The sequence below is a fragment of the Physeter macrocephalus genome, chromosome 1, assembly GCF_002837175.3.
Source record: "Physeter macrocephalus isolate SW-GA chromosome 1, ASM283717v5, whole genome shotgun sequence".
In the NCBI taxonomy this organism is placed as follows: domain Eukaryota; kingdom Metazoa; phylum Chordata; class Mammalia; order Artiodactyla; family Physeteridae; genus Physeter; species Physeter macrocephalus.
In genome coordinates this window covers 59005343-59027178 of record NC_041214.2, presented here as the reverse complement: position 1 = coordinate 59027178, position 21836 = coordinate 59005343, and the positions used below count along the sequence as shown (strand labels likewise).

General features: G+C 31.5%; 1 protein-coding gene across 1 annotated transcript in view; it reads left to right on the top strand.

Annotated features, from left to right (window-relative positions):
• The window catches only part of SI (sucrase-isomaltase), a 101747-nt gene that overhangs the window by 14117 nt on the left and 65794 nt on the right, over positions 1–21836 (top strand). Inside the window, exons 8-14 of the mRNA XM_007107987.2 lie at positions 266–378; positions 5198–5323; positions 5966–6097; positions 6186–6305; positions 11749–11862; positions 16291–16375; positions 17317–17434. Coding sequence (XP_007108049.2) covers positions 266–378; positions 5198–5323; positions 5966–6097; positions 6186–6305; positions 11749–11862; positions 16291–16375; positions 17317–17434 — 808 coding nt within the window. The remainder of the gene's footprint in view (positions 1–265; positions 379–5197; positions 5324–5965; positions 6098–6185; positions 6306–11748; positions 11863–16290; positions 16376–17316; positions 17435–21836) is intronic.

Below are 21836 nucleotides of genomic sequence, written 5' to 3'. Positions count from 1 at the left end.
CCTCTATCCCCTGCTAAGCAGTTTCTAGAGGAGCTTTTGCCAACATCTGTAAAAGGAAGCATCTGGAATATCCTATCTTAAACCTCATGTATGGTGGCTTTCCACTTTTCTCCTATATTCTTATCTTCAATACCTTATCTTAATCATTTAAAAAAACTGTAAAACTATGTGATTAATACAAAGTACTTTAAATAGACATTGCAATTACTTTATCACATGTACATGTTTACTATTTACATATGCTTTTCCAATTTTTGTTTTGTAGAGATTTTCATCCAGCCTACTCCAATAGTAACTTACAGAGTTACAGGTGGCATTCTGGACTTTTACATTTTTCTAGGAGATACTCCAGAACAAGTAGTTCAACAGTATCAAGAGGTGTGTTTCAGGTTTATTTTTTAAAATTTTTTCTACCATACTTTCAAACATGTCTATGTATTAAAATGATTTTAGCTAAGATATTTGAGGCCTCTTAGCTAAATATATTTTTAAACCTTACCATTTTTCAGATATGAAAAAGTGGGTTTTTTTTTGTTTTTGTTTTTGATATACAGTGACACCTAGGTATATTTAGATGTCTACATTTCAGATATCAAGTTGTTTCTTGCTTCTAGGCAGGTGAGTTCAGTAGTTGGATTCCTTTGAGATGTTGCATATTAAATCTTTACTTATTCATGACCTTCTTTGGTGGGATAAAACAAAAGGAAGTATCTTATCTTCAAGTCTGAGGATAGGTAATGGACATATAGGTCATGCATCCCTTTGATAAGAATCTTAGAGGCAAGCGAGTTATGAGGAAGTCTAGTGAAACTTGCTGTTAATGTACCATAGGTAAATTCCAGGAAAATTGGCTCTGACACTCAGTCTTAGAAGGACAGATATTGAAACATAGTCTGAAGTCTTAACTTCTTAAGGTTACTGTCTAAACAACTCTCATTTACCTATTAAATAGCATCTTAGTGTACCTGAGCCCAAGATGGACCTTAGAAAGGTGAGGAATCCAAGGCTTTTTTGAGCCTAATTCTAGACATTTCTCCCATGTAAATTGTTCTCCTGTGACTGTTAGTGTATATAATTTCTGGTGTTATTATAAAAAATAAATAATTTTTATAGATATAAGATTTAAGTATCATGCCTATTTATAAAATTTGTTTTATTGATAAATCTCACGACATATAAGTCCCATTTTCAAAATGATCTCAAAAGAGAAGCAAGTACTATCAAAAACTTTAGTTAGGATCTAAAAACTTGAAATAAAAGTAGATAGGGTTTTACACAATTGAATAATTTACAATGTCTAGCAATTCCCAAATTGCTGTTCATAAATGTGAATTTCAGAAAGTCAAGAAAATTTACAGTCTCTATAATATGAAATCATAGTTATTGTATACAGTTATCACACCATCAAAAGAGGGGACAGCACATTTTTGTAAGAATTTTATATTTTATTTGTGAAATATTAGTTGGGATAGTTGTCTATTACATGCCGGGTAAAGTCTGTGGTCAGCAGTAGTTGAGTTTGAGTCATGTTTGACATGAGAATGCAGCATTCATGTGATATAGCAGTCCATTTGCATACATCCTTTTATGGGCAGACTTGTAGAAGCTTGAATTTAAAGAATAAGATAAATGACTTGTATAGAATATAGCACTATTAATCACTGCTGCATTTCAATGGGGCTCAAATTATGTAGAGAGAGGCAAAAGAAACTACTTCTTGTTTGAAGAAAAACAAATTATCCTCTCTGTATAAATTAATACATTTGTGGTCTGAGTATGTCAAAATTTAAAACTTAATGCATTTGAATGACTAGATCATTTCATAAGTTTTAAAGATAATATATACATATAAGGTATAAGATGAATAGTACATAATATAATATATAATAAAACATGTTTTATACACTTTTATGAAAATAAATTATATGATACATATAATACACACACACACACACACACACACAAAAAAAACTGTAAAACTATGTGATTAATACAAAGTACTTTAAATAGACATTGCAATTACTTTATCACATGTACATGTTTACTATTTACATATGCTTTTCCAATTTTTGTTTTGTAGAGATTTTCATCCAGCCTACTCCAATAGTAACTTACAGAGTTACAGGTGGCATTCTGGACTTTTACATTTTTCTAGGAGATACTCCAGAACAAGTAGTTCAACAGTATCAAGAGGTGTGTTTCAGGTTTATTTTTTAAAATTTTTTCTACCATACTTTCAAACATGTCTATGTATTAAAATGATTTTAGCTAAGATATTTGAGGCCTCTTAGCTAAATATATTTTTAAACCTTACCATTTTTCAGATATGAAAAAGTGGGTTTTTTTTTGTTTTTGTTTTTGATATACAGTGACACCTAGGTATATTTAGATGTCTACATTTCAGATATCAAGTTGTTTCTTGCTTCTAGGCAGGTGAGTTCAGTAGTTGGATTCCTTTGAGATGTTGCATATTAAATCTTTACTTATTCATGACCTTCTTTGGTGGGATAAAACAAAAGGAAGTATCTTATCTTCAAGTCTGAGGATAGGTAATGGACATATAGGTCATGCATCCCTTTGATAAGAATCTTAGAGGCAAGCGAGTTATGAGGAAGTCTAGTGAAACTTGCTGTTAATGTACCATAGGTAAATTCCAGGAAAATTGGCTCTGACACTCAGTCTTAGAAGGACAGATATTGAAACATAGTCTGAAGTCTTAACTTCTTAAGGTTACTGTCTAAACAACTCTCATTTACCTATTAAATAGCATCTTAGTGTACCTGAGCCCAAGATGGACCTTAGAAAGGTGAGGAATCCAAGGCTTTTTTGAGCCTAATTCTAGACATTTCTCCCATGTAAATTGTTCTCCTGTGACTGTTAGTGTATATAATTTCTGGTGTTATTATAAAAAATAAATAATTTTTATAGATATAAGATTTAAGTATCATGCCTATTTATAAAATTTGTTTTATTGATAAATCTCACGACATATAAGTCCCATTTTCAAAATGATCTCAAAAGAGAAGCAAGTACTATCAAAAACTTTAGTTAGGATCTAAAAACTTGAAATAAAAGTAGATAGGGTTTTACACAATTGAATAATTTACAATGTCTAGCAATTCCCAAATTGCTGTTCATAAATGTGAATTTCAGAAAGTCAAGAAAATTTACAGTCTCTATAATATGAAATCATAGTTATTGTATACAGTTATCACACCATCAAAAGAGGGGACAGCACATTTTTGTAAGAATTTTATATTTTATTTGTGAAATATTAGTTGGGATAGTTGTCTATTACATGCCGGGTAAAGTCTGTGGTCAGCAGTAGTTGAGTTTGAGTCATGTTTGACATGAGAATGCAGCATTCATGTGATATAGCAGTCCATTTGCATACATCCTTTTATGGGCAGACTTGTAGAAGCTTGAATTTAAAGAATAAGATAAATGACTTGTATAGAATATAGCACTATTAATCACTGCTGCATTTCAATGGGGCTCAAATTATGTAGAGAGAGGCAAAAGAAACTACTTCTTGTTTGAAGAAAAACAAATTATCCTCTCTGTATAAATTAATACATTTGTGGTCTGAGTATGTCAAAATTTAAAACTTAATGCATTTGAATGACTAGATCATTTCATAAGTTTTAAAGATAATATATACATATAAGGTATAAGATGAATAGTACATAATATAATATATAATAAAACATGTTTTATACACTTTTATGAAAATAAATTATATGATACATATAATACACACACACACACACACACACACACAGAAATTTCAATCACATGTCCAAATCTTTAAAGAAGTTCAATGGAACATAAGGTGTTTATGAATAGAGTTTAAACATACTGAGTTTTGGAGGAGTTTTATTTGATACCAAGTTTTTAAAAATTAATTTAATGCTAAAATTTAATAGACTACAATAACCTGAGTATTTTTTTTAATTTTTACATAGCACTTTTTTTAAACATCTTTATTGGAGTATAATTGCTTTACAATAGTGTGTTAGTTTCTGCTTTATAACGAAATGAATCAGTTATACATATACATATATCCCCATATCTCTTCCCTCTTGCATATCCCTCCCTCCCACCCCTCTAGGTGGTCACAAAGCACCGAGCTGATCTCCCTGTGCTATGTGGTTGCTGCCCCCTAACTATCTATTTTACATTTGGTAGTGTATATATGTCCATGCCACTCTCACTTTGTTCCAGCTTACCCTTCCCCCTCCCCGTATCCTCAAGTTCATTCTCTAGTAGGTCTGCATCTTTATTCCCTTCTTGCCCATAGCACTTTTTAGACATACATGATGAAGAAATCATGGATCCAAAAAAATGTATATTACATAAAGATACATATATATAAACATATATATATACATATATAAATACCTAAACCAAAGAAAACCCATCATGCCAAATAAGATATTTGTCTTAATGTAACCTAATACTTAGTTTTTGGTGAAAAAACTTAATATCAGTTGCACTCATCTTTCCGTGTGCAAAATCCTGTGCTCTGTTGTGATGAGACATTGGTGCTCTGTTGTGAGTTTTCACTGAGTCTGCTTGGGCCACCAGAGAGTGGGAGGAGAAGGGCTCATTTGGCCCTTGAGGGAGGGAAGAAACCAATGTCCTACATGTGAATATAAGTACCTTATGAAATAACCGCCTGGGATCCTTGTAGAAATATGTTTTATTAATATTTTTGCAAACTCAGAGAGAAATAAGTGCCAAAATGCAAGGGAATAGAAATTGTATACTTTTAAACATCTTTTTTTCTTATGTGATGATCATTCATTCATTCATTTTGTTGCTACAAGAAGTGGGAGTGTGGTGGGACAATTTTCTTTTTCTCAAATCTCTTTAATGTTATTCTTTTATTCTCTTTTTTAACTTTCTATGCAGGGCAAAATATACTTTTGTAAATGCTACTTTTTTAAGTGCTATCTTTCTGATTTTTTAACACAAAATTAACAAAAGATGAGTCACAGAACATAAACTTGCTAAGTGTTTCATAACAAAATTCTAAGAGAATATCCAGGACACATTTAGAATGCAGACACAAAATCTTTGTTTAAAATATATAGTTAAACTCAAATCAATACTAGAGATGTAACAATAAGAAGCATATTAATATTTGTTTCTAATGTTCGTTATTGAGACTAATTAAATATCCATTTACTTCAAGCTCATTGGACGACCAACAATGCCAGCATATTGGAGTCTTGGATTCCAACTTAGTCGCTGGAATTATAAGTCACTTGATGTAGTGAAAGAAGTGGTACGAAGAAATCGGGAAGCTGGCATACCATTTGTAAGTAGGATGAAGGGTTTGTGGGAATATATTTCAAGTTAAATGTTGTCATATAATAATAAGTGTAGGAAATTGTCAGGATTATCATATATACCATATAGATATAGATATAAATATAAATTATTAAGCTGCTTTTTTAATGATAAAGTACACATTATGTCCATATGCAACGTCCAGGCCTACCTGAATTTTGAGAACTGATTATGATTTATACTACACTAGAACACATGTTGAAGTGTGAACAAAATTACAGTCAGTTTTTTAAATATACTTTGTTTTTAGAGCTTGTATACTTTTTAATGTAATAAAATTTTAATGTATTTTATGTAATGTGCAGTTTTGTTTTTTATACAAAGAACCCCATATATGTACATATACATATATATATATATTGACCTAATACATATCCAGTGATCATCACTGAAACAAATGTGAATAATCATTTAATGCTTTTGTACTTTAGAATTAGAAAAACTAGTTTTATAAGCAATACCATTGTGTCTTTAGTGAAATAAAAGAGATCTAAGTTCATTTACTTTTTAATCATTATATTTATAATACAAATTCTTTAGACTTAAAAGTTGAGGTGATTAGAGGGTTCTTTCAGTACTGTTTATTGAAATATACTCTGCTAATTTTCAGGATACACAGGTCACTGATATTGACTATATGGAAGACAAGAAAGACTTTACTTATGATCAAGTTGCATTTAATGGCCTCCCTGAATTTGTTCAAGATTTGCATGACCATGGGCAGAAATATGTCATCATCTTGGTAATAACTGATTATATATATTAAGTTTTAGTATTTACACGTTTGTAAATTAATTGATTTTTCTATAGTTTCTTTTCTCAATTATTAGGACCCTGCAATTTCCATAGAGAAACGTGCCAATGGAGCAGCATATGAAACCTATGAAAGGGGAAATGCACAAAAAGTGTGGGTAAATGAGTCAGATGGGACTACAGCAATTATTGGAGAGGTAAATAATGATATTCATTAATTTTACATTGCTCAGATTTTCTGTTGTGCAACAACAAAGTGTTTCTGAGTGTGTGTGGGTGAGTTTATTTGCTTTCAAATCTGGATTTGATATTTAACTGCATAGAGAAATTTTAGAGGAAATATTTCAATGATCTCTAAAACAGTTTTTGTAGAAAGACAGATAATTTTCAGTGGCATAAACTAAGCTAATGATAAAAAATAGGATAAATTATTTGGGTTATTATAAAATTCTGATCATTTGATATAAATAATTGTATGTATAAACTGAGTACTTAAAGGCAGGGTAATAAGATTTATAGTGTACATCTTCACAATGAAATCATAAGTTAACTATGATTAAAATTATTACTTTACATGTGGAAAAAAGTGAATTTGAGAGAGGTGAGGTAACTTTCCTCATGTCACAGAATTAATAAGGAGCAGTGTCAGGAAACTGCCTAGCTCCAAATGGGATAATTTTTAACCAGAACAAATATTCTTTTGGAGACAACTTTATAAGACATATCAAAAACTCATATCAGAAAAAATAGACTTTAAAATAAAGAATGTTACAAGAGACAAGGAAGGACACTACATAATGATCAAGGGATCAATCCAAGAAGAAGATACATCAATTATAAATATATATGCACCCAACATAGGAGCACCTCAATACATAAGGCAACTGCTAACAGCTATAAAACAGGAAATCGACAGTAACACAATAACAGTGGGGGACTTTAACACCTCACTTACACCAATGGACAGATCATCCAAAATGAAAACAAACAAGGAAACAGAAGCTTAAATGACACAATAGACCAGATAGATTTAATTGATATTTATAGGACATTCCATTACAAAACAGCAGATTACACTTTCTTCTCAAGGGCACATGGAACATTCTCCAGGATAGATCACATCTTGGATCACAAATCAAGCCTCAGTAAATTTAAGAACATTGAAATCAAACCAAGCATCTTTCTGACCACAACACTGTGAGATTAGAAATCAATTACAGGGAAAAAAACGTAAAAAACACAACACATGGAGGCTAAACAATACGATGATCCAAAACCTATGGAATGCAGCAAAAGCAGTTCTAAGATGAAAGGTTATAGCTATACAAGCCTACCTCAAGAAACAAGAAAAATATCAAATAAACAATCTAACCTTACACAAAAGGAACTAGAGAAAGAACAAACAAAACCCAAAGTTAGCAGAAGGAAAGAAATCATAAAGATCAGAGCAAAGATAAATGAAAGAGAAATGAAGAAAACAATAGCAAAGATCAATAAAGCTAAAAGCTGCTTCTTTGAGAAGAAAAACAAAATTGATAAACCATTAGACAGAATCATCAAGAAAAAGAGGGAGGGGACTCAAATCAATAAAATTAAAAATGAAAAAGGCGAAGTAACAACAGACACCACAGAAATACAAAGCATCCTAAGAGAATACTACAAGCAACTCTTTGCCAACAAAATGGACAACCTGGAAGAAATGGACAAATTCTTAGAAAGGTATAACCTTCTAAGACTGAACCAGGAAGAAATAGAAAATGTGAACAGACCAATCACAAGTAATGAAATTGAAACTGTGATTAAAAATCTTCCAACAAGAAAAAGTCCAAGACTAGATGGCTTCACAGGTGAATTCTATCAAACATTTAGAGAAGAGCTAACACCCATCCCTCTCAAACTCTTGCAAAAAATTACAGAGGAAGGAACACTCTCAAACTCATTCTATGAGGCCACCATCACCATGACACCAAAACCAGAAAAAGATACTACAAAAAGAAAATTACAGACCAATATCACTGATGAATATAGATGCAAAAATCCTCAACAGAATACTAGCAAACTGAATCCAGCAACACATTAAAAGGATCATACAACATAATCAAATAGGATTTACCCCAGGGATGCAAGGATTCTTTAATATATGCAAATCAATCAATGTGATACACCACATTAACAAATTGAAGAATAAAAACCATATGATCATCTCAATAGATTCAGAAAGAGCTTTTGACAAAATTCAACACCTATTTATGATAAAAACTCTCCAGAAAGTGGGCATAGAAGGAACTTACCTCAACATAATAAAGGCCATATATGACAAACCCACAGTAAACATCCTTCTCAATGGTGAAAAACTGAAAGCATTTCCTTTAAGATCAGGAATAGGACAAGGATGTCCACTTTCACCACTATCATTCAACATAGTTTTGGAAGTCCTACCACGGCAACAGAGAAGAAAAAGAAATAAAAGGAATACAAATTGGAAAAGAAGTAAAACTGACACTGTTTGCAGATGACATGATATTATACATAGAGAATCCTAAAAATGCCACCAGAAAACTACTAGAGCTAATCAATGAATTTGGTAAAGTTGAGGGATCCAAAATTAATGCACAGAAATCTTTGGCATTCCTCTACACTAATGATGCAAAATCTGAAAGAGAAATTAAGGAAACACTCCCATTTACCATTGCAACAAAACGAATAAAATACCTAGGAATAAAGCTACCTAGGGAGACAAAAGACCTGTATGCAGAAAACTATAAGACACTGATGAAAGAAATTAAAGATGATACCAACAGATGGAGAGACATACCATGTTCTTGGATTGGAAGAATCAATATTGTGAAAATGACTATACTACCCAAAGCAATCTACAGATTCAATGCAATCCCTATCAAATTACCAATGGCATTTTTTACAGAACTAGAACAAAAAATCTTAAAATTTGTATGGAGACACAAAAGACCCCAAATAGCCAAAGCAGTCTTGAGGGGAAAAAAACGGACCTGGAGGAATCAGACTCCCTGACTTCAAACTATACTGCAAAGCTACAGTAATCAAAACAATATGGTACCGGCACAAAAACAGAAACATAGATCAATGGAACAAGAGAGGAAGCCCAGAGATAAACCCACGCACCTATGGTCAACTAATCTATGACAAAGGAGGCAAGGATATGCAATGGAGAAAAGACAGCCTCTTCAATAAGTGGTGCTGGGAAAAATGGACAGCTACATGTAAAAGAATGAAATTAGAACACCCCCTATCACCATACACAAAAATAAACTCAAAATGAATTAGAGACCTAAATGTAAGACTGGACACTATAAAACTCTTAGAGAAAAACTTAGGAAAAACTCTTTGACATAAATCACAGCAAGATCTTTTTTGACCCACCTCCAAAAGCAATGGAAATAAAAACAAAAGTAATCAAATGGGACCTAATTGAACTTAAAAGCTTTTGCCCAGCAAAGGAAACCATAAACAAGACGAAAAGACAACCCTCAGAATGGGAGAAAATATTTGCAAATGAATCAACAAAGGATTAATCTCCAAAATATATAAACAGCTCATGCAGCTCAATATTAAAAAAAAACAAACAACCCAATCCAAAAATGTACAGAGTGAAGTAAGTCAGAAAGAGAAAAACAAATATCGTATATTAACACATGTATGCGGAACCTAGAAAAATGGTGCAGATGAACTGGTTTGCAGGGCAGAAGTTGAGACACAGATGTAGAGAACAAACATGAATGACAAGAGGGGAAAGCCGTGGAAGTGTGGGGATGGTGGTGTGCTGAATTGGGCGCTTGGGATTGACTTGTATACACTGATGTGTATAAAATTGATGACTAATAAGAACCTGCTGTGTAAAATAATAAATAAAATAAAATTCAAAAATTCAAAAAAAAAAAGAAAGAAAGCTAATACTAAACTTTCTTTGGGTTATTTGTATGGAAATATGTTAATATAAATGTTTCAGACATTACATGAAATTCCTAAAAATCTTATATGTTCTGGTGTAATGTTATAAGTCATAATTCTAGTTATTACCTTAAAATGTATATCTCAGAAATAACTAAATTTCCTTGTCAATTGCATTATTATGAACTTTCTTCAAATCTTTAACAGTGGTCATTTTTAAGTCTTTTGTCATTTAGAGACAGTTCTGGGTGTACTTTGTTGCTTTTGCAAAAGTGTTCCTATAAAAGGGTTTCATCTTCAAGGAATTCATGGAAAAGACTGACAAGTACAGGTTTCTGGTAACTGACTATACTGCTGAACTGAATGAATAAGCATTTTCAGAACTCTAATGGAAAACTGATGAATTCACAAAAGTGCTAACAAAAGATCAAGATAAAAAAATTAATTACATGGGACTGAGTGAACTGATGAGGATGATTATAATTTTTGTGACTTTCTGTTTGAATAAAAAACAAACAAAAAAACCCCGTGATTCTAGATACATTGACTTGATAATTCCACTTCTGTAATTTAATCAAAGGAAATAAAACAGGAGAAAATATCAATTTATAAAAACATTTTATTATAGCATTATTTACAATAATAAAGAATATCCTGACCATCACTTTCTATCACATTCATCAAAGTTAAAATTACTACTGAAAGTTTTTTTTAAAATAATTATGAGCTCCATCAGGAAACAAAACCCAATATTTCTCCCCATAATGCCCATTAATATCTCATAGAATACATTTTGTTATGACCTGTCCTATTGAATATGGACAGATCAGATAGCCAGTATGCATAATATGGATATAAAATAATATTATTTATCCCAATACATCTGAAATTGAATTCCTCTTGTTGAATGTCATTATTTTAAATAGTAAGTAAAATAATTTGAAGAAGCATAAATCATAAAGAGGTAGCATAGTACATGTAGTGTTTAATAGCATGGAAACAGATATGAGATTGTCTAGATTTAAATTCCTTCTAAACCACTTAGTAGCGGTGTGGCCTTGAAAAACTTCTGTGTTCATCACTTCTCCCATCTGTAAAATGGGTTTAATTTTACTACTTACCTCAGCTGTAAAGTGACGATAAAATTAGTACCTGTCTCCTAAAGTTCTAATGAAGATTTAATGAATTAATAACTAAAAGCACTTGGAACAGTCCCCAGCACACAATAAGAGTTATATTCACACTTGTTAAATAAAAATAAATACACAAGGAATACTTTTGCTTGAATTTCTTGGAAACAAATGTCTTTGGAAATGAACTAACATAATTTCTTTTATCAGACAATGAATATATACAGTTTTTGTTTATTTGTTTTTTAACAACCCACTAGATGCTAAAAAATAAATTAGTGAAGTCAAAATAGCAGCTGCATCCCATATTCTTATATTTTTCCCGACTTAAATGCTTCATGTTCTCGCTCTCTCTTTACTTTAACTATCAATACTTTCCCTTAAATGAACTTTAAAGTAGACCTGAGATTATTGTAAATATAGATGGTGCATGGATCACATATACGTAAAGAAGTACAATGTCATAACTTCAATAATTTTTTGATTCTTCTTCACTCAGTTTGATTTTTCATTAATTTTTGAATTTTCATTTATTTATGTTTCCTTTTATTTATGTATATATGTGAATGATCTATTCTTCCAGGTATGGCCAGGATTAACAGTATACCCTGATTTCACTAATCCAAACTGCATAGAATGGTGGGCAAATGAATGCAGTATTTTCCATCAACAAGTGAATTATGATGGACTTTGGATTGTAAGTGGTTACTTTAGACTTGTGATTTTGGACAATGAGCATAGAATTATTTTTCCATAAAAATGATAATTAAGTTGACAAAAAATATTTTATAACATATTGAACATAAAAATAATGTTCTTATATTTTTCCAGAATGTATAAATATCATACCTGTCATGTTCATGGGTCAGAAAAAGAATACAAACTAAAAACTGTAAATTGAGATTTTTCTTATCCAGTAATATACTTTATAGGATAAAGTTCATTTCTGTCACTAAGGTGTTGTACCTTTATGACTAATAATTTATGTTTATGTTGAAAAGAGTTAACAAAATTTGGAGATTAGCCTATAGTAGTGCAACTTCAAAAACTTTTACTGAAGTCTGCAGTAGTCAAGCAATTGCAGCAACATGAACTTAAATAAGCCCTCAGCCTTTAGAAACTTTCTTTTTAGTAAGTTATTAAGTGGAACAAATCAAAATTGTCAATAGGTTAAGTGTTTTATCTCAAGATAAACAACAACAAACAAATAATATCCTAGATTACTGGTAAAGTTATTAAAGGAGAACACTAATTTTTAAAAGTTTTTTTGGATGAAGTTTTATATCTGTAGCTATTGATGCCTGCTGGTAGGTTTATAATTTAGAATAATACTGATGATAGTCAATGATTTAGTGTCTTTTGTTAAGGAAACTGTAACAATATTTGGGGAATGAAACTACTTGGTGATCCCAGAATTCTATATTTCAGAAAAAATATCTAATAATCTTGAGCACAGAGAGAACATGAGGGATGTTTTTCAAAGGTATTACAACTGTACGGAATTTTGGAAGGAGAGATAATGGATATCTGGGAATAGTTAAATTGTTTAGATCACAGTATCTCTACTTTCCGAAAGTATTATTATTAATTCAGTCATTATTTAAATTATTTATTTATTGAATCATTTACAAGTGTTTATTTTGCATCATCATGAAAACGTGGAGTTGAATAGAAGGTTAGCATAACCGTCAGAATTCCTATGAAGGTAATAGAATGAAGATGGACAGGCTTTGTTATTTGACACAAAATCAGTGAGATTGCAGTGATGATACCTAGCTGCTGGTAGAAATAACAAAAAAAATTCAATCTGCTCTTGCGTTTTGTTTTTAATTCTAGCTCCAATTTCAATTATATTATTTAATTTAAATTAAAAGTACATTCTTTCCTTCTTTCCTTTATTTTTCTTTCTTTTCTTTCTTTCTTTTTCTTGCATAGGAAAAATTTGAATCCATTAGAGCAGAGTTACAAGTATAAATGACATTTAGGAATAGTGAAAAAGAATCTGATTGTGCTATATATAGAGAATATATTTCATTTCCTACATCCATTGAAGAATGAAATACATGATTCATCTCCAAAGAGAGGGACGGATGGGAAGAAGAGGAGTATCTGAGAAAAACAGAGTAGTTATGATACTAATACAGAAGCATTTTGACTAATGCTTATGATAACCAGTATGATTTCAAAGTTCACTAAATATCACTGAATTAATATATGCTATGTATAAGCAGTGAATATTCTGCTTCTAGCTCTTACCTGAATAATTGCCAAACCCTACTGCTAGGTTGTTTCTCAAATTCTTTTTCTTTCTTCAGATTATTTTTTTCTGACAGAATGCATATATAGTAAGGCAGCGTTATTTAACTGACGAAATTTTATTTTCATGTCAAATTTTTAGTTTTATAATTTTCTAGATTTTTAATTTAGATTCAATGCTAATGCTTTTAAATTTTAAGTTTAAACATTACAATAATTTTGGGAAATGATATGAGCTTAATTGTAATTGAAAAATAGATTTTTGCATATAAACACACATTATGGTTGAATTCTCTTTTTTTGTATCATTCTTAAGATAATCTCCCAATATGTGAAAAATAAGAGCCTGCTGTATTTGGTATAATTAAGACTAATGCTGTGATTTCAAAATAAAAACATTAGTATTTTTAAAATTCAAAGAACATTTCAATTTTTCTGAAAAAATAAGCATACTTTTGTGATCATGTTGTTACTATGATTTTATTCTTTAAAATCTAACAAGCAGAATTCTTCCATAAAGAAGTCTAATAATTTAATATATAGTTTTGGGAAACTTAAAATTCATTGAGAAGATATATCCATACACAGTCATATATCCAAATAACTGGGGGCTTAATTGGATATATTATCTGTACATTTTATAGGAGTCTTAGAAAAAAATCAGTTATTTAAAAATTTCTTTGAAAATAGGGTTATTTTTATTTAGATTTAGTTTAAAAGTGAAGTTATGAAATGCCACCAGATTTTTATACAGTTTTCAATAGATTTTAAAGAAACACCCCTAAAAATGGTATTGACAATTCCTAGAAATGGTCATTACTAGACTTGAGATGATTTTAATGATACTGTAGAAGTACTTATTACTATCAATCCACTGAGTCCTTTGTCTCATGACTTACAGTGCTTGAATCTACTGGCTGTAATATTGACAATATTAATCAAATTCACTTTCACATGACATTAAATAAACGTAACATTACTTAAATCCTTGAATAGGTTAGAGAAAAATATTTTCAAAATTTTGAAAGAAGCAAAAATGCAAAATACATTAAAAGAGATACAAATAAATTATATTAAATTGTGAGTAGTAAGTTTAACCTATTAATAATATAATCTTGTCAAATAGACATTTTAATAAAAAATAATCAAATATTAAATGCTTTATTTGTTTTAAAGATGGTTAAATTCATGTAAAAGTGATTAAACTTTATTTTAAGTTATTTTATTATTACATTACATTTATTAAATTATTTTATTTTATTTATTCTTAAATTACATAAAATAGTCTATTTTGAGTGAGTGCTATAAGAGCTTGTGACTTTTATTTCAAGTTTGCAAATACTTAGTTCAACTGGAATAACATTAATTTCAGAGTTAAATGTTTTGTCCTTGCACTTCCTTGGTGAATATTATATACAAGAGGTAATAAAATAGTTTAGAAAAAGACTCTTAAAATTTAAAATAATGCAACTCAGTTCCATTTATGAGTTTCAGTAGTTGAAGCTGTTTTTGAATTTAATTCAGTTGGTACATTCATGAAGAAAAAATACTTAGGTTCATCTAAAATTATTGGCTGTACTATAGTATATCTTTGTATTAATTTTACTGGACATAGGACAACAAAATTGAATATAATATATCAGGTAATTTTAGTAAAATAACCCCAATGTGTACTTTAGAATAACTATGTAATTGTCCTTTGTGGCTATTAAGAAAACAAAAATCTGTTTCACAATGAGAAATTTATTCTTTTCTCCCTTGAGCAGCCTTCATTTCTCACATTAATTCCATCTGGGCATCATTTTGATGGGAGAAGGGAAGAGTGATAAAGAGAATATACTTCTGAGGAAAACAAAATTAATGAGGGACTTGAATGAGTGTGATGCCTTTGTGAGAGCAGAGAGAACATATTATAGAGATGTGGGAAATAAGGCTCAAAAATTCTTTGGTGCCATTAACAGAGATGGAGAAAGACATACACATTTCTTGAGCATGTGTAGTGTAATATATGATTTTATATGAATAATCTTTTTTAGTCCAAAGATTTTACTTAACTGGTTATGGACTAGAACTAGTAAATAGCAAGACAATGCCAGGGCCTCAGTTTACAAGGCAAGAAAATCCATAAATGCAATACCCCACAACTCTGACTCCAAGAGACGTTTAGGTCAATGGTTCTCATAATGTGGCCCAGGAGCACTAGGATTCCCTGAGACTATCCCAAGGATTCAATAAGCTCATAACCATTTTCATTAGAATACTAAAATGCTGTTTGACTTTTTTCACGTTCATTCTCTCATGAAAGTGTAGGAGTTGTGCACTAGGCAAAAAGTGTTGTGCCTAGCTGCTAGCAAGGCACATCATAGAAGCTAAATAAATGTCATCTGAAATTAATAAACTATGTTGAATAAATGAATGTGCTGGAAATATGTACAATAATAGGCTCACAGTGAGAAAACTGATACAACTATTTAGAAAAGACAGTTGCTTAATACTTTTAATTTAATGTAATATAATTAATGCTTTATATATATAATTAAAACTAGGTAAATCACATACATTTTGGTTGTATAAAATCCTTTAATCCCACCTCAGATACCTCTGTTATCTGGTATATACATTTATGAAAAAACAAATAATATTATTTTTCTCACTATAATGACTTGCTCATGCTGGAAGTATTTTGGAATCAAGTAGTGAGAATAGTTAAGTAAGTTTGTTTGTAGGTTGTTAGCTTATATATGTCTTCTAGGAGCAGAAGAACATCATGGTTGCCCTAGATAAAATGTTTACAAACAAGTAGAGAGTTTCTGCTTATATGATTTAGAATTACTTAAAATCTGCTGTTCTTTATCTTATATCCATTCAGGACATGAATGAAGTTTCCAGCTTTATTCATGGTTCAAAGAAAGGATGCAGTGACAACAAACTGAATTACCCAGCTTTTACTCCTGGTAAATTTCATTTAACTATCTCCTTAGAATTAATTGAGAATAATTTTCTTTATTTACTGGTAAATTGTAGCATATATTTCTAAATCACAAACTTCCATATAATTTTGAGACCCTGAAATAACTGTGGTAGTTTGTTTATTTTTTTGTTTTATTTCTGGCCAAAATATGTATGTCTAAGAGAAGGAGCATGTTTTTAAATTTTGGTGCAGATTATTGATTTGTCTTTACCTCTGATGAACGTCCCATGATTAAATGATTAATGAAAAGAAACAAAATTTGTTTGAAATCATAATTTGAGTGATCAAATATTTTCCTTGAGCACTTTGCTTTAAGTCTCTGCAGTTATTAGATGTACCTGATGTGAATAGTTACATCTCACTTATTCCAAAAAGCATGTTTTCATCATTAAAATTGGTCAAAAAATTTTCACCAAAGAAAAAGAAGTGCTCTGAGGGGAGTAGATTATTATAAGGACATCTGAAGAAAGATGACAATAATTATCACAGTACAATATAAGCCTGCAAATTAAAGCACAATAAAAACTGAAAAGCAGAGATTTAAATGATTTGTTATTGTGTAACAGGTCTACATGTATGGAATTAGGTTATATTTAAATAAATTATAAAGCTTTCAAATGGGTCTATAGTTATATGATTTATAATAAATATACATATATTTCTATATTCATGTTAAAGTCTATTTTTTCCATGGATTTATTTATGACTGAAGTTAGGAAACAGGGTATTCATTATTGTAAGTGCAAATGTAATTGTTAATCAGTAAGAGTAAAGGGTGAAGACCCAACTGGAACTTAGCGTAAATTGTTGTCTTTCATTACTTTTTAACTAAATATGGTATTACCTAGCACATCAGGTAAGGATTATAAAGTTTAAAATGACAAAATATTTCTTAAGAAATTATTTCTTATATTTTTTTCTAAGATATCCTTGACAAAATCTTGTATTCCAAAACAATTTGCATGGATGCTGTGCAACACTGGGGGAAACAGTATGATGTTCACAGCCTCTATGGATACAGTATGGCTATAGCCACAGAGAGGTAAGTGCAATTTCACTCAGAAAGCCCTTTAATATTTATTGTCTAGAAACATATTTGGTAATTTACATATAGTGGATAATAACAAGAGTAGGAAAGCAAAGAAAGATAATATTTTCATGGTGAAAAATTAGGGCATTAAAAACATTGCCTCTTTTACTAATATTCACAAATTTGAAACTTAGTTATCAAGAACTACATGATATATGAATAAAACTGTGATTATTTTTTAATTCATAAATGGAAATTTTCCTTCCAAATTTTGATTCAGTTTGGTATCTCTGAATATGTGCTCTAAGCATGAAATTCACAATTGGCCTGAGAGAATGGTGCTTCTAAAACAAGTCTTTATTTTTAAAAAACAAGAGTTTCAGGCTTCTGCACATGGAACCCTAAGCTGAGGTATCAGCACAGTTGTTTCATAGGAGGAACTCTGTTCTGAAGGGCCAGGTGTGAGGCCTCAGCATTGAGCCCCCTCTGAACAAGTGAAACTAGACTTAAGAACAAAGGAAAAGAAAAAGTTCTTGAGACTGGAAAATCCAAGATCAAGGCACCTGCTGATCCAGTGTCTGGACTTGGCTCACACAGTTATGGAGACTAGCAAGTCCAAAATCGCTAGGATGGCTCAGCAAGTTGAAGACCAGGGTCTTGGTGCTCCAGCCTGGTGTCAGGCTTGAGCCTCTGAGGTGAGAGAGCTGAGCTCAGAACACTGGACCACCAGAGACCTCCCAGCCCCACATAATATCAAATGGTGAGAGCTCTCCCAGACATCTCCATCTCAAAACTGAGACCCAGCTCCACTCAACGGCCAGCAAGTTTCAGTGCTGGACAACCCAGGCCAAACAACTAGCAAGACAGGAACACAACCCCAGCCATTAGCAGAGAGGCTGCCTAAAATCATAATAAGGTCACAGACACCCCAAAACACACCACTGGACGCTGTCCTGCCCACCAGAAAGACAAAATCCAGCCTCATCAACCAGAACACAGACACAACTCACCTCCACCAGGAAACCTACAAAACACACTGAGCCAACCTTAGCCACTGGGGGCAGACACCAAAAACAACGGGAATTACAAACCTGCAGCCTGTGAAAAGGAGATGCCAAACACAGTAAGTGAAGCAAAATGAGAAGACAGAGAAACACAAAGCAGATGAAGGAGCAAGGTAAAAACCCACCAGACCAAACAAATGAAGAGGAAATTGACAGTTTACTGGAAAAAGAATTCACAGTAATGATAGTAAAGATATCCAAAATCTGAGAAATAGATTGGAGAAAAAAACAAAAAAAGTTTAACAAGGACCTAGAAGAACTAAATAGCAAACAAACGGTGATGAACAACACAATAAATGAAATTAAAAATTCTCTAGAAGGAATCAATAGCAGAATAACTGAGGAAGAAGAATGGATAAGTGACCTGGAAGATAAAATAGTAGAAATAACTACCTCAGAACAGAATAAAGAAAAAAGAATGAAAATAATTGAAGCCAGTCTCAGAGACCTCTGGGACAACATTAAACACACCAACATTTGAATTATAGGGGTCTCAGAAGAAGAAGAGAAAAAGAAAGGGGCTGAGAAAATATATGAAGAGATTATAGTTGAAAACTTCCCTAATATTGGAAAGGAAATAGTCAATCAAGTGCAGGAAGCACAGAGAGTCCCATACGGTATATATCCAAGGAGAAATATGTCAAGAGACATAATAATCAAACTATCAAAAATTAAATAAAAAAGAAAAGATACTAAAAGCAGCAAGAGTAAAACAACAAATAACATACAAAGGAATCCCCATTAGGTTAACGGCTGATCTTTCAGCAGAAGCTCTGAAAGCCAGAAGGGAATGGCAGGACATATTTACAGTGATGAAAAGGAAAAACTTACAACCAAGATTACTCTACCCAGCAAGGATCTCATTCAGATTCGACAGAGAAATTAAAATCTTTACAGAGAAGCAAAACTTAAGAGAATTCAGTACCACTAAACCAGCTTTACAAAAAAATGCTAAGGGCACTTCTCTAGGCAGGAAACACAGAGAAGTAAAATACTTACAATAACAAAACCAAAACAATTGAGAAAATGGTAATAGCAACATATATATAAATAACTACCTTAAAAGTAAATGGATTAAATCTTCCACCCCAAAGACATAGACCAGCTGAATGGATACAAAAAATAAGACCTGTATATAAGCTTTCTACAAGAGGCACTGTTCAGACACATAAAGACTGAAAGTGAGGGGATGGAAAAAGATATACCATGCAAAAGGAAATCAAAAGAAATCTGGAGTAGCAATTCTCATATCAGACAAAATAGATTTAAAAATAAAGACTATTACAGAGGCAGAGAAGGTCTCAAAATAATGATCAAGGGATCAATCCAAGAAGAATATATAACAATTGTAAATATTTATGCACCCAACATAGGAGCACCTCAATACATAAGGCAAATACTAACAGCCATAAAAAGGGAAATTGGCAGTAACACAATCATAATTGGGGACTTTAAAACTACGTTTTCACCAATGGACAGATTATCCAAAATGAAAATAAATAAGGAAACACAAGCTTTAAATGATACATTAAACAACATGGACTTAATTGATATTTACAGGACATTCCATCCAGAAAACAACAGAATACACTTTCTTCTCAAGTGCTCATGGAACATTTTCCAGGATAGATTATATCTATATATAGATTATATATTGGCTTGATACTAAATCAAGCCTTGGTAAATTTAAGAAAATTGAAATCATATCAAGTACCTTTTCTGACCACAGTGCTACAAGATTAGATATCAATTAGATGACAAAAACTGTAAAAAAAATAAAAACACACATGGAAGTGAAACAATACACTACTAAATAACCAAAAGATCACTGAAGAAATCAAAGATGAAATAAAAAAATACTGAGAAACAAATGACAATGAAAACACGATGACCTATGGGATGTAGCAAAAGCAGTTCTAACAGGGAAGTTTATAGCAAGAGAAATCTACCTCAAGAAAGAAGAAATATCTCAAATAAACAACCTAACCTTACACCTAAAGCAATTAAGGAAAGAACTAAAAAAAAAAAAACAACATGCAAAGTTGGCAGAAGGAAAGAAATCATAAAGATTAGATCAGAAATAAATGAAAAAGAAATAAGGAAAGATAGCAAAGATCAATAGAACTAAAAGGTGGTTCTTTGAGAAGATAAACATAATTGATAAACCATTAGCCAGAGCCATCAAGAAAAGAAGGAAAAAAATCAAATCAATAGAATTAGAAATGAAAAAGGAGAAGTAACACTGACACTGCAGAAATATGAAGGATCATGAGGGATCACTACAAGCAACTATATGCCAATAAAATGGACAACCTGGAAGAAATGGAAAAATTATTAGAAAAGCACAACCTTCGAAGACTGAACCAGGAAGAAATAAAAAATATAAACAGACCAATCACAAGCACTGAAATTGAGACTGTGATTAAAAATCTTTCAACAAACAAAAGTCCAGAACAAGATGGCTTCACAGGCGAATTCTATAAAAAATATAGAAAAGAGCTAACACCTATCCTTCACAAACTCTTCCAAAATATAGCAGAGTGAGGAACACTTCCAAACTCATGCTATGAGGCCACCATCACCCTGACCACAAAAGTAGACAAAGATGTCATGAAGAAAGAAAATTACAGACCAATATCACTGATGAACATAGATGCAAAAATCCTCAAAAAATAGTAGCAAACAGAGTCCAAGAACACATTAAAAGGTTCATACACCATGCTCAAGTGGGGTTTATCCCAGGAAAACAAGGATTCTTCAATATACGCAAATCAATCAATGTGATAAACCATATTAACAAATTGAAGGAGAAAAACCATATGATCATCTCAGTAGATGCAGAAAAACTTTTGACAAAATTCAAAACCCACTTGTGATAAAAACCCAGAGGGATAGGCATAGAGGGAACCTACCTCAACATAATAAAGGCCAACAAACCCACCGCCAACATCGTTCTCAATGGTGAAAAATTGAAACCTTTTCTTCTAAGATCAGGAACAAGGCAAGGTTTTCCACTCTCACCACTATTATTCAACACAGTTTTGGAAGTTTTACCTATAACAAACAGAGAAGAAAAAGAAATAAAAGGAATCCAAATCAGAAAAGAGAAGTAAAGCTGTCACTGTTTGCAGAAGACATGATATTATACATAGAGAATGCTAAGGATGCTACCAGAAAACTAATACAGTTAACCAATGAATTTGGTAAAGTAGCAGGTTACAAAATTAATGCACAGAAATCTCTTGCATTCCTATACATTAATGATGCAAAATCTGAAAGAGAAATTAAGGAAACACTTCCATTTACCATTGCAACAAAAAGAATAAAATACCTAGGAATAAACCTACCTA